Raw genomic sequence first — 14,304 nt, 5'->3', positions numbered from 1 at the left:
AAAGCAATCTTTCGTCAAGATTTTTGTGATACCACAATGTGAAAATAAATGTCTGTGCTATCCATTCGGAGTCGAAATAATTGTCTTCGGTTATCTCAAGTACAAAGTGCAGATTAAAACGGATGGAAATAACTAATTACAAATAGTTACATTAGAATGTTATGTTTTTTTACTAGCTTCCGGCACACTTGTTTTTCAGTACTTCCATATAATGAGGTGTAAGCGAATGCATGGATTTGGTCGCAATTTCAATTTCGGCCTAGGGTTTGTCGTTCGCTCCCCTAATGTCTATTTTTTTGGTATTTAAGATAAATAATATCCGCATATTTCATTAATCTCATTTTAAATAGATTTATGATGAAAATATTGCGACGCAGTCAAAGCTTGCGTGACATCACGTGAAATATTATTGAACCGGATCTTGTGACATTTGGCTTTCGAGTTTGGATGAAGGGTCGATGAATTTTATTGCATTGAAGAAATGTAACGATTAGCGAATTGATCGGACAGTCGTTAAGAATTCCGTGATGTGCTAGGCGCATTTATTTGTTGTTAAGACAAGACCAGTAAGGTGCTATATTACCGTTAGTTTCTTAAACCAGTAAACTCACAATGGCTGACAATACTCAAACAAGACCGGTTGCACCCGCAGATCTCAACGGCGGTTTCGAAAACAACTTTGTTTTGCCTGACCAAGTCCAAATGGAGCTTGGAAATTTAAATGGTGAATATCAGGCCGTAGGAGCTGTTATGGATGACGTTTTGAGCGGCCCAGAAACCCCAGAAGGTGTTGTTGAAGATTTTTCAGAAGAAAATCCAGCATATGATCATCCTGTTGAAGGTTTTCCAGATTTAATCGAAAATATTCCACAAAATTTTGATTGTGAACCCGGGCAAACAACTAATGTGGAGAATAATGCTACTCTGAATGATATCTTACCTGGTAACGAAAATGATTTTGCAGACAATACCAGTATCCATCGAATGGAAAATTTGGAGAAACCAGAAATTAGAATTGAAAATGAACCACTTGAAGCAGAGAAAAATGGTGTAGAACCGACTGAAACTTCTTCTCAACAAGAAATAGCTTCAAGTAATGAAAATGTGAATATTACATGCTTCGACAATTTAACAGAAGTGGCAAATGACATGGAAGAATCTGAAATTTCAGTAAGTCTTGAAGGAAATGCTTTAGATGCCACAAAATCAGAACAAGCTGCAAATGGTTCAATTGAAAGCGCCGCCATTTCGAAGAGTGACTCAACTCAAATAAATTCTGAGCCTGAAAATGTGGTTCAATGGAAAAAGGATCGTGCAAAAATGATCAAAGAAATCGATTCAAGAGAATCTATCAAAAAGAAAGAATGGTCAGAGTTGGCGAAAAATCAACTTGAAATTTGGGATAAAAATTATGCTGATGTTGTGGAGAAAAATAAAGAAGCGAACAAGTCTAAAAATGAAGTATTTATGAGCTTAGACAGTGTGGAAAAAGATAAAATTGGGTACACAAGTTTGGAGGTGACATCTCCAAAAATGTCCAATGCGAAACCAGATCCATCTGTGTGGGATTATGTAGCTAAACTTTGTGATTTGAACCCGAATAATAGAAATATAAGAAGTGACGTTTCTCGAATGAGATTGCTCTTGTTACAGCTGAAGAAAGAAGGACAAAAGTGTTCTGTTCCATCTCTGAAGGCATGAACTTGAAGGCATTTCTTGATATTAGTTGTCTTGAATAAATTTTTAGGTCACTTGCTGTACCCCATTTGCATGTAAGGCTAAAATTCGAGCAATCGCTAATATTTAATGTAAATTGGCTAATCGAAATTCTGGTGGAATAAGGTAAACCGTATATTTTCAGAGTTTTAGATTATTTTAAATCGTAATATTTTGGTTTTGTAACTTGTATCTAGAAATGAGCACTATAATATGAATGTTATTCATCTGCTAGGTAAATTGGAACTGCTAGTTTTTATTGACAATTCAAAACTTTTTAATGAAGTATCAATTAACATGTATTGGTATGTATAATTGCTTTCCTGTAATCCCCCATTTCGGAAATATATATTCAATAATTTTATAATGTTTTTAAGTTCAGTATATTATTCTCCGCATACCCATGTACTGTACATGCATATTATTCTGCAATAGACCTCCGAGATGATTCATAGTTTGTGTTGTTAAAGATTAGTTATGTTCTGGTAAAAAGTTTTTTTTAGTTGTGTTTTTGCACCATTTAGTTCAGTCAACTTCTTTACTGCCATCAAATACAAAACAACTGTTGTACATGTATATTAGTCTGCCATTTACTTTTTCTATAATATACCTCAAAGTTCAGTTTTATGTTTTGTTGAAGTTTTTGATTTGTTTTATTTTTGCACCGTTTAATTCAGTCAACTACTTCACTGCCATTGAGTAGTACACATATATATAAATAAGCACTGTGTTTGTTAGACTTTACCTGTTATTATTGTTCTATTTAACTACCTGTTTCTTCAGCTTGGTGCATTTTAGTGTTCGGTCTACTTCAGTACTATTTTGGATTTAATCAAGTGTAACTGGTCAGAATAAGCTTATGGTAATAGCAGAGTACTGATGCTGCTATATTTTACCTCATTTTCTCCAAATTTCCCCAGTCAAGATGAGGTCAAATTGTTCTAAAGTAGACTGAACCTGTTTTTAACCTACACTGTATGTTAAATGTGTTGAGCTTATTTATTTTTCGTTTATCAAAATAAAAAAGTGTTATGTACAATGGTTGTAGCTTTCCCTTATTAAGATCTTATTTACAAATGCAAGGTAGCGAAAAAAGTCATTTTACAATTGCGAGTTTCAGGATTGTTTTCTTAGTTCTTTGAACGATAATACAAAATAATAAAAGTACAGTAATTTAACTTGACAGATTGAGACTTACTAGTCATAGTTTTACTATGACGTTCTCTGTTCCTTGGTATACAATAACTGGTACTTCTACTTTGTAGTCTCATTTTCTAGCTAAAGTTAATGAAAGGGCATTTAGTAATTGAGGGATTCAGAGTTGCTTACATTGTTTTTGAAATTGCAAACATACATAAAAGAGTATGGTACCACGGTAATTCATATCGAAATTTTTAGATTTATTAGCCAGAATTGAGTTATAGTCAAGTTAAGTTCTCTGTTCCTTAGTTTCCACTCTAGTTGAACTGACCCACGATTGATTGACTCAGAGGCCACTTCACATTCCTCTAAATTATTGATTATTCGTCAATAAACTAATTTCGATAAAAGCTAATTTAGGCCCAATTCAAATCTAGGTTAAAAATCTAATCAACTAACAGATAAATCAATTCTTTCTTACAGATAAAATATAGATAATCAATATTTAATATTCAAGATGAATGTGGATCTTATGCAAATGACAAACTCTTTTGACCAGGCCAGTATATCGGCAAGTCGGGAACATGCAATGGCAATTACAAGAGACTACAATTCTCAACCAAGGCTCAGTATGGCTTAAATTTTTTTCACTTTGAAAATTTATTGTTTTGAGTGGACTAGATTGCTGAAAGTTTTTAAATTTAATTAGTTTCATTTTACTTTATTTCACAAAATATATTAATTTTAAGTTTTCACGTAAGAGAATTTGTGTGAAGTCAAATTTCCAAAATTATACACTGAAATGGTATTCCAGTACTGTATTCATATTCTATTTCACCAGTTCATTCTTGACTCAACTCAACTCATTTTTCTTTGGCAATGGGCCGTACAGTGCTAAGTGTTAATTATATGCACGTCACCGCACGTCTGATTACCCTGCTCAGATTCGCAGGGTAATCAGAGGTAGGGATAATGATGTGTGAGAGGATTGCTGGACTCTTCGCTGCCATAGGGTTGTCCACATAACTGGTTGGTTATGGCTTCCTCCACCATCGAGACCATGTATCTGAAACAAATAACTGGCAAACTAATCCCATACCCGATATGGACTGTTAACTGCACAAGAGGCTGGGGTCTGTGGATCACCATATTATTAAGCTATCTTATCTCTTTTCCTCTCCTCTGGGATAAATATGTAAATCCTATTCTATTCAGAATCCTCTATTGCCCCAAGTACAAACATAGTTCATCAGAATCTATGTGACTTCTAATAGTCATTTCATTTTTTTCCAGCTTATCGAACTGTCTCTGGTGTCAATGGGCCTTTAGTAATCTTAGAAAAAGTGAAATTCGCAAAATATGCTGAAATTGTAACCCTGACATTGGCTGATGGAAGTCAAAGAGTTGGACAAGTTTTGGAAGTCAGCGGAGATAAAGCTGTTGTGCAGGTAAACTACACCAGAAATGAGAATTCTAGTACAAAAAGGGGCATGGATTCTGAAACTAATCATTTACCCAAATAAAGGGTCCCTCGAAGTACACGATCAAAAGTACTTCTAGTGAGCGAACATAACGAATTTTGCATGTAATATTTCTAACCCCCACCTGAGTATGTTGTTCAAAAATTACATCACTACGACCTCACAATCACGTCAATACACGCCCTTACAATCACAAGAAATTGCCAAAATATAACTACGATCGTCCGAAATGGCATCTGTGCAGACTAATTAACTCACCAACGCAGGCGATCTCTCTCTTATCGGTATCATTACGATGATAAAACGAGAGAAAAAGATCACTCGATTTCGGATGATTGCCTGTGCGTTTTAGACGACCATCCATATACTTTGAGGGGCCTCATTATCTCACTGTGACTTCGCAGTGACATAAATTTTGGATGACGTAGTCAGGTGGGGGTTAGGAATGACATATGCAGAAATAGTTGAGCCAGGCCAACTAGAAGTGCCGGTACTCGTGGGCGTGTACTTCAGGAGAACCCAAATAAATGGCATTTATGTAATGAGAGGAAAATAAATTTGAATTGTCCTGCAATAACAAACTCAATTTCTATCCATTCTCAATGATTTCTGCTAATTTTGTTACTCCCTAATTTAGAGAATAGGCTCTTTCATATATTGTGAATGCATTATTTTAGAATAGGTCCAGAATAGTAGATTACTCGATTTTGACCATCCTTGGTGATGGGAGATTAATGGCTACTACTGGTCAGAGCTTTAAATCTAACTATGTTTGGATCACAGATCAAAAATATTGGCTTCAGGCCGCATGCCCACCACTGTACCTGGGGTAGGCTATTTGTACCTGGAAGATTTTATTCCAAGAATATTCCTACTTGAATTGTAAGGTTTCAATGTTGTCCATGCTTGATTAATTATCTTCATTCTCTATCCAGGTATTTGAAGGGACACCAGGGATTGATGCAAAACACACAACATGTGAATTTACTGGAGATATTTTGAGAATAGCAACTTCCGAAGACATGTTAGGTCAGTCTATATTTAATATTCTTATTCAATCCTACTAAAAGAAAGGTTTATTAAAAGGACCTGAATTAAATATTACCCATGAAAAATCATTTCTGTTTCTAATCTGTTGTCTATCGCAGGGCTACTCAATTGGCGAACCGCGATCCGAATCCGAACCTTCCAATTATTTGATTCGGACTGGACACGAATCATTGGTCCAGTGTTTACACGAGCGTCATTGCGTTATAAATCGTTTAAACAGGTTCTTTCGTAAAATGCTTTTCACATTCAGGTCGTATCTTCAATGGTTCAGGCAAACCTATAGACAAAGGGCCTCCTGTCCTACCAGAAGATTATCTTGATATCAATGGCCAACCTATTAATCCAGAGTCGAGAATTTACCCAGAAGAAATGATCCAAACTGGAATATCTGCCATCGATGTTATGAACAGGTATGATAATGATTTTGATGATGCTAGTTTGATGATGTTTAAAAAAAACTAAGGTAAATATTCAGGTAACCTTTGTGTGTGAATAACAACTGGTCACAACTGGTCAACTCAAAACGATGGAGCGAGCCCTACAAGGAGGCTTTGAAAATGAGAAGGGACTTAAAAATATATTCTAATATAAAATTGAATTCACACATATCAAAAAATGAGTTGAAGTATGGGGATACAGGAAAGATAAGATTAAAAAATGTTTTGGTTGGTTCTGGATTTCTCTGTAGTCTTCATAAATTTATTGAATTCTATTTTGTTTATATTTTGAGGCAACTTTTTAAAACAACAATGAATTTCAAATTTTCAGTATGCCGTCTAATCTAATCTAAATTTGAATCGATATAAATGTTCGATTATTTTCCATTATAATAATCATTTTACACTCTTTTTCACAATAGTATTGCTCGTGGACAGAAGATTCCTATTTTTTCTGCAAATGGTCTCCCTCACAATGAGATTGCTGCTCAGATTTGTCGACAGGGAGGTCTTGTAAAATTACCAGACAAAGGTGTTCTAGATGGACATGAAGACAACTTTGCTATTGTATTTGCAGCTATGGGAGTAAGTGTTATTTTTTATGATCTTTTTCCACCTTTATTCTGAACAAGAGCTCTATTTTTGAAAGGACAATAATTATCTTGTTGCACCGTTGCCTCTCTCAACGCCAGAATAAAACCAAACCTAGACAAGCTATCATGCGTGACAGAACTATTGTTACATCACAACTTTGTTTCTAGTTTAGGATTCTGGGGTTTGCAAAAAAACATTTTGACACTGCCAAGTGGGTCGTGATGATAAATGTTTAAAGCACACTGGTCTATAACATTGTTTTATGGTAAGTAAAGACTTGGGGGCTGAGGAAAGGCAACAAGAACCACTCAGTAGTGGAGGAAATTTGATAGAGAGTGGAGTTATGTTTGGAAATGTAAGGTTTCAACATTAAGGGACATTTTGACACTTGAGACTATTCTGTCAATACTCCTTCCCTTTCAGTCGTAGTATGTGAACATTGCTTCGATCGAACTTGCTTTGAAAAGTATTTATATTTCTAGGTAAACATGGAAACTGCCAGATTCTTCAAATCTGATTTTGAACAACATGGATCTATGGACAATGTCTGTCTGTTCTTGAATCTTGCAAACGATCCAACTATCGAGAGAATTATCACACCACGTCTTGCTTTAACGACTGCAGAATTTCTAGCTTATCAATGTGAAAAACATGTACTCGTTATTCTAACTGATATGAGCGCTTATGCAAATGCTCTCAGAGAGGTCAGTAATGTTATGTCCATTGTCAGTATGATAGTTTGAGAAGTTTTCGGAAAGTTTTATTTTTTAAGAAAACGTTTCCTGCTAGCTCAAATATAGCCGGCTAATCTGTTTTGTAAAAAACTTTATTGTGTTGTATAAACATTATCACCGCAAAAGCAGTGTTTCCTGTGTGCATCGAAGCTAGCGTTTTCTGATAGCTGACTTACGGCATGCCATAAAAGAGTTATTATGTAATATAATAAACATTATTATTGCAAAAGCAGAGTTGTGCATTGAAGTGTCTCATGAAGCTGCATGTTGTACATAACATAATCAATACAAAATGTATTGACAAAGAAGTTCAATTTTAGTTGACAGGTGCCAATACATCCATTGTACACTGTTTAGGCTCACATTATTAAATTGCTGTCAAAATGAATCATGTTCATTCTAGAAATTGGTCTTTTTCAATTTATCAAATTTGTGTTTTAAAACATGTAATGCTGTATTTATAGTGATTGCCCAGGTCAACTGAGATGCCCACTATCTTCCAGATAACATAATTAATTGAAGTTAGTGAACTAAAAAGATCTTGACCTAAATATATGGGTTTTCATATTTCATAAAATTCTTTTGGGAGAGAAAGATGCTAAGACAATAATAAAAGTGATAAGCTCAATAATATGGGGGAATGACCTCTTAGTTTACCAGTCACATATTTCAAATGCATTAACATCTTGATCAAAGACGCTTCTTTTTCAATTCTTGCCTAGAGCCTTCTTTTGAGCAAAGATGTTGATCCAAATAATCTTAGCAATACAAATGTACAAGTCCCAACTCGCTGTTTTTTACACTTATTTATGGTGTTTACTCCAAACAAGCCCCTGTACGCCACTGATATCGAACAATAATTAGAGAACTAATATTTCCAAAATGACTTGAATCTGTCAAATATATTTATTCTTCAGGTTTCAGCCGCTCGTGAAGAAGTGCCAGGTCGCCGAGGTTTCCCAGGTTACATGTACACAGATTTAGCAACAATATATGAACGAGCAGGCAGAGTTGCTGGAAGAAATGGATCCATCACGCAGATTCCTATTCTAACTATGCCTAATGATGGTGAGCATAGAATTTTCTTATTCATCGCCAGGAAGAGAAAGGACTATATTATGACTTAACCATTACGGCGAACCATAACTTCTTGTCCGATTACCAGTCCATGTTGGGTACAGATTTAGTTAGCTAGTTATTCGCTCCAGATGCATAGGTTTGATATTGGAGAAATCCTAACTGGTCAGTGAAACCGTGCAGGGTAATTGGAGGAGCAATTACAGGCATATTTATTGCTAATGCTTTTCGCAATGCGCCAACTGCTAATTTTTTATCTTCCTTGGTTGATTAATGATTATGCGTATAAATACAAAGACTTGGTATTCTAACGAGAGACAAATGACTTAGGTAATTCAATGTAGAATTGGATTTTTAGTTTAATCTGGGAAAAGCCGTTTTTAAGTCTTAGTCATATAGCAAAGCACTTCCTCTCATCTGTTCCCAGTTACTCATAGTTAAATTTATTTCAGTATTTGACTCATGGACTTGGTTAAGCCTTATACCGGCTTTCCGCTATGTATTATGCTATGGAGATTAATAATTTCTTTTTCAAAAAATCCTTTTTCGACAACTTAAAAACAATATAAATATTTTTTCAGATATTACGCATCCTATTCCCGACTTGACTGGCTACATCACAGAGGGTCAGATATACATTGACAGACAACTACATAACAGACAAGTGTATCCTCCAATCAATGTACTGCCTTCACTCTCTCGTCTGATGAAATCTGCCATTGGGGAGGGAATGACAAGAAAAGATCATTCTGATGTTTCTAATCAACTGGTAAGACGTTTAAACGGTCTGGTTTTTATTTGTTCATTTTTTACTTCTATTTATGAGGTTTCTGGCCAATGTGGGCATGATGGCTTAGTGCAGGGGTGGGCAATTACTTTCTTGAGTGGAGGGGTTCCAGATAATAGACTTTTTTTTTGGATGGAGGCTCAATATGAAACTATAAATGAAAACAGTTGATTTACAAAGATCTAATTAGATGTTAAGCAGATACTGAAATATCATCATGCAATCGAATAGGCTAGTGTTTGCAAGCTATAAATTTGACTGACGGCCTTAACGTCAGCCGGAATAATGTCCAACATAAATCAAACGAAGTGCATGGCAGCCGAAATTACTAACCCAGACACGTGACCGCTTATTCCATATAATTTGTGATGTAACAATGTGCTCACGTCGGTTCTTTGCGTAAATGACATTTTATATTGCCTGTGCGCCACATTTGCATCTTTGTCTCTGCTTGAATATTTTACAATTTGTTATATTACAGTTTAGAATCCCTGACTTAGGCTGTACACCCTTCATGATGCATATGCATCAATTAGATAAATTTCAGGTGATCATCTGCGGCATGTTTTAGATGACCATCCATATAATTTGACAGGCCTTTATTGCGTTACTACGACGTCACAGTGACATGGTTGACGTAGTGGGGTGGGGGTTAGGAATGCTGTATACAAATATTGTTCAGCCACGCCAACTGTAGTAGTACATTTGTACTACACCAACCCCAGGATTCTATATCGCATATATTTAATTTGGTGCTTCCGTAGTGTGTGTACCAGGTTAGGAATAGGGCATAATTTTATTAGGATTTTCCTTAATTTAATTTTAATAAGAGTTCAGGACTGTCTGCGTTAGTCCAGTGAATATACCCCCTGTCCATAGGTTTCAGTCCCTTTACACAACTTGATGTAAAGTAGGAGAATAAAATTAGTTACCTCCATATTGGTACACACACATCTGGGGAGCGCCTTTAATTCAAATGTATTTGCATATTAGATTCAATTTAAACACCCATGTTATCCTATTATATACTTTACCATTTATTTCACAGTATGCAAACTACGCCATTGGTAAAGATGTTCAAGCAATGAAAGCAGTAGTGGGAGAAGAAGCCTTGTCACAAGATGATTTGTTGTATCTTGAATTCTTGGGCAAATTTGAAAAGAATTTTATTTCTCAAGGTAATAAATTTTGAGTGATTCTTGACAGCATTCATTTTTTAGGATATCGCGTCAGTTCTTTTAATTTCAATTCGCTTACAGTCAGAGAAGCAAAAAGGGTCCACACGACTCCACAGGCACATAAAGTTTGAGAAGCACTGTTATAGACCTGGTGTCAGTCAACTGTGTATTATTCTTTAATATTCTCTGCCATTAGAGGCGTCTCATCGCTGCTCGATATCCAATCCTGGTTCTCCGCGACTTCCCTTCCACAGTAAAAATGTGTTTTCAATTTTGTATTTTGTTAATTTCGTATGTTATTTTTTAATGGATGTAAAATATAAACTTGACTATGACTATCATCGGATTTGCAGGTTAGGGTAGGATTCGTATATTTATCCTGGAGCAGAGGAAAGTGCTTAAAACAGCTCAATCATATGTACCACGACCCCTCGTCCGTTTGTATATGAGGTTACTAATTTTTCATTTTATTATCTAATTGAATCATCTATTTCCCTTATTTTTAGGTCCATATGAGAACCGCAGTGTATTTGATTCTCTTGACATTGGTTGGGAATTGTTGCGAATCTTCCCGAAAGAAATGTTGAAACGTATACCACGAGATGTCCTCGCTGAGCACTATCCAAGAAAGAAAGTTCAAGCACCTACTGCCGGTGCAACTGGAGGAGCAAGCAGCAGCAAATAATGATTTACACTGACTTCATAAAACAGGCATTTCAGCAAAGAATTATTTTGGATCATTGGTTTTCAGGCTCTAAGGGGGGTTGTGGATTTATGCGAGAAAATTGGGGTGGGGCTTGTGAAATTTGGAGGTTACAAATTTGGATATTTGTTTACTCCGAATAGTTGAGCCTTGAATTGGCTTTCTTGGGGGTAGATGTAGGGAGAGGGGTTGTAAAATGAAATTAGTCATTCTAATAGAAGAATAGAATAGAACTCTTATGAAACTTCACCACTGCTTGTTCTGTCCGTTTAGGAAATTCTGAATCTCAAGGTATAATTTTAATTTATATTCTGACTTTTTAAATGTGTCTACTCAAATTTTGGCACCTTCAAAGTGTGTAAGAATAGAAGGACTCTCGAAGTATGTGCACCAAGATGGCGCACAACCTGAACATTGTATGTGTACCAGGTTAGGGTTAAGGTTGTGTGCTATCGTGGTGAACTTATATCGGGAGCGCCGAATACAATATGCCTCTGCAACTTATCTTTCTCAACAATCTAAAGCTTACTTTCCATTAGGAACACCCAATGTTAATCTAGCTAATGTTAATATGATGGACCTCTGTCCCCAGCCTAATTCAAGCATTAAAAAAGGAAAGACAGCATTGGTACTTGGTATGGTTCCCACTAGTTTTGGAGTTTAAATTGTACCCCAGCCAGATTCAGAACATGCCAGTCTAATTATCCACGACCCTGCCAACATCTGAACAACACTCTGTGGACAGGTGTCTGTCTCAATATACATGTTGTATTTATCCAATATTGCTGTTTTCATTTGCTGAAATGTCCTGATACTCTTGTGTGCTCCATAGTTCAATGAAGAAATTATATTTATATTCCTATTTTTATTATTCCTGTGTATAAATTATGTTTTTGTCTTGATTATCTGAGAACCTCTACATTTCGTTTGCATATTCTTGTGTTTTGTTTCAATCCTAATCGCTACTTTTTCTAGCATAATATGAAATCTGGAGGAGAATTCTACCAATATAGGCCCTGGACGTTGAAATACTGTGTAGGCCACTGGTTCATAACAAGTGGGCCATGGCCCACTTCTGGGCGCTTCAGAAGTGTGTGTACTAATATGGAGCTACCGGTAACTAATTTTGTTTGCCTATTTTACTTCAAGTTCCGTAATGGGACTGTAACTTAGGGAGGGAGTATATTCACTGAGCTAGTACAGACTTTCCCTGAACTTGTAATAGAACTAAAATAAGGAAAGTCGGAATAAAATTATGGCCTAGCCTTAACTTGGTACACACATTATGGGAGTGTTCACTTCTAAGCCGCAGAAACATATTCAGGTGGATCACAAACCTAGTAAAATCGGTGATATAGTTATTGATAATGGTTAAACTTTGAATGATGTTGCTGTTTTTGCTACTGAGTGGTAATCCTGATTTAAATTGTTAAAGTGGAAGTGTTTATCTTTACAAAATGAAGTTTTTTGTTTTTCCTGTAGTTCTTCCCTTTTCTAATAAAGGGCCACTAAAAAAAAAGGTTGAGAACCACTGGTATAGGCATTCAATCTAATATTTGGTCTCGTTTTTTTGCCTTGAATAAAAAGGGATTACTGGGGATATACTCAATAGTCCGAAATATTTATAGAAAGAATTCACAATTTCAGAAGCTTGGTGTGATATATTTTGTTGAAATTTTATTCAAAATTACAATGATCTAGGAAAAAAGATTGGAACGTTTAAAAATAAGATAATGATTTTTTCAAATATTCCAAATTTTATATAAGCATCAGATCTCTGTCTTGGTACCAACGATCATGCAAGGTGTGGTGATTAATATGTTGCAGGATCGTACTAGAAAATAAAAATGCTGATTTTTTCAAAAAAATTAGAAAGATTTTTTTTTCAAATTCTTGAAGTCTACAGTGGACACTATCTTTTAATTTGAAATCCAGCTAAAGCTGATTAATTAGGTCATAACTCCTTAAGTGCTACTTGCTTAGCTTACATACAGGGTGGTTGTTAGAAAAGGAGAAAATTTATCAAACAGCTATTTTTTTTACAAAGAATAACTTTTACAAAGATTTTTAAAGGCTTATGGTATATTACACTCATAGATGCTCAAAATGTCGTCCGTGCACTTCAGAGCAGTTTCCTAACCTAGTGGAATTTGAAATAAATGAAAACGTATCGAAAAAGCAACGAGTAAGCACCCATTTCATTCATGGTCTCATCTGACTTCGATGTTTCTACTTTTTTCAGCGACCACCCCGATTTCCCATATATCATTGAATTCCGCAAAACAGACACATTACCCAAGATTAAAATTAACTGTAACATACAGATTTATAACGATTCGTCTTTGGGAAATAATACCACTGATCTTTTTGACCTATTTCATACTTTGTTACAGTGGCATATTTTACCTTGAACGATGTTTATAAGGTTGTTAACTAATTATTTCACGTCTGTCTCATATATTTAGAAATCGGTGAGTGGATGATGTTGTAATTTGTCCATGTGCCTTCGAAATGTGGTATTATATATGTTACTTTTAATATTTCAACTCTTTGTGCAGGAACAATAGATGTGCCGATTCCATATTCTTCTTAGATTTCAATTCCTAAATATTCAAATCCATAAACATATGGCCACCTGACAAAATTGTCTTCTGGATACCTAAATTGGCAGTCCAGAAGTGTGTGTACCAATATGGAGGTAACTAATTTTGTTGGCCTGCTTTACATCAAGTTGGGTAAAGGGACTGAAATCTATGCGCAGGGGGGTATATTGACTGGGCTAACACAGACAGTCCCCGAACTCGTAATAGAACTAAAATAAGGAAAATCTGAATAAAATTATGGCCCAAGCCTAACCTGGTACACACATTACGGGACTACCTCTGAATTATCATATGTTGTCATGTTTTGTCCTGATTCCTATCATAGTTAAATATCATCACAAATTTGTGCAATACATACCAGTGTGTGCGAACTCTAACAGTGATCTGACATAGGATAGGATTCACCTATTTATCCCGGGGGAGGGGAAAGATAATAAAACAGTTCGATCATATGGCCTTAACCAGTCCATGTCAGTTATTTGTTTTGGAAGCATGGTCTTGATGGTCGAGGAAGCGGTGAGACATTTACAGGTAAATGCCCAGGGATGGGCAAGGTTTTTGAACCACTGGCCAAAAATTCTGCCCATCTAAACTGGACATAATTTTATTTACAGTGTTACAAAAGCAAAATTGGAACACAATAAGCATTGTGTCAAAACTAAATTTCATCGCAATCTCAACGAATCCCTTGAGATATTTTCAACTGAAACGTCAAAATTTGGTTTTAGTTTGACTTGGTTGTGGCCGCACCAGGCGTGCCAGATTGAAATACCCGACGGGTCAGATTTGGCCAATGGGCCGTAG

The 14,304-nt window shown here is 35.8% G+C and overlaps 2 protein-coding genes across 2 annotated transcripts; both read left to right on the top strand.

The window, feature by feature from the left end:
- The first annotated feature begins 418 nt into the window (after positions 1 to 418).
- On the top strand, positions 419 to 2,757 carry LOC120334828 (uncharacterized). The gene has a single exon (XM_039402331.2). It carries the CDS (start codon positions 613 to 615, stop codon positions 1,699 to 1,701), a length of 1,089 nt encoding a protein of 362 aa, XP_039258265.2. The 5' UTR covers positions 419 to 612; the 3' UTR covers positions 1,702 to 2,757.
- A 586-nt stretch (positions 2,758 to 3,343) lies between these two features.
- Positions 3,344 to 13,877, top strand: LOC120334827 (V-type proton ATPase subunit B). The gene is made up of 10 exons (XM_039402330.2): positions 3,344 to 3,485; positions 4,150 to 4,304; positions 5,273 to 5,366; positions 5,638 to 5,797; positions 6,247 to 6,409; positions 6,901 to 7,122; positions 8,070 to 8,220; positions 8,811 to 8,998; positions 10,065 to 10,194; positions 10,701 to 13,877. The coding sequence occupies exons 1-10, from the start codon at positions 3,374 to 3,376 to the stop codon at positions 10,877 to 10,879; spliced, it is 1,554 nt and encodes a 517-aa protein (XP_039258264.1). The 5' UTR covers positions 3,344 to 3,373; the 3' UTR covers positions 10,880 to 13,877.
- Positions 13,878 to 14,304: the final 427 nt, after the last annotated feature.

Source organism: Styela clava, chromosome 1, assembly GCF_964204865.1.
Source record: "Styela clava chromosome 1, kaStyClav1.hap1.2, whole genome shotgun sequence".
Lineage (NCBI taxonomy): Eukaryota > Metazoa > Chordata > Ascidiacea > Stolidobranchia > Styelidae > Styela > Styela clava.
The sequence above is the reverse complement of the archived record's forward strand: the minus strand, read 5'-3'. Positions and strand labels throughout refer to the sequence as shown.

What these genes read in the sequence shown, in the direction of transcription:
- LOC120334828 (XM_039402331.2), top strand. Translation starts at nt 613, where the DNA reads ATGGCTGACAATACTCAAACAAGACCGGTTGCACCCGCAGATCTCAAC.
- LOC120334827 (XM_039402330.2), top strand. Translation starts at nt 3,374, where the DNA reads ATGAATGTGGATCTTATGCAAATGACAAACTCTTTTGACCAGGCCAGT. An exon ending in CAATTCTCAACCAAGGCTCA is followed by an intron (nt 3,486 to 4,149) that starts GTATGGCTTAAA and finishes ATTTTTTTCCAG; the next exon opens with CTTATCGAACTGTCTCTGGT. An exon ending in AAAGAATTTTATTTCTCAAG is followed by an intron (nt 10,195 to 10,700) that starts GTAATAAATTTT and finishes CCTTATTTTTAG; the next exon opens with GTCCATATGAGAACCGCAGT.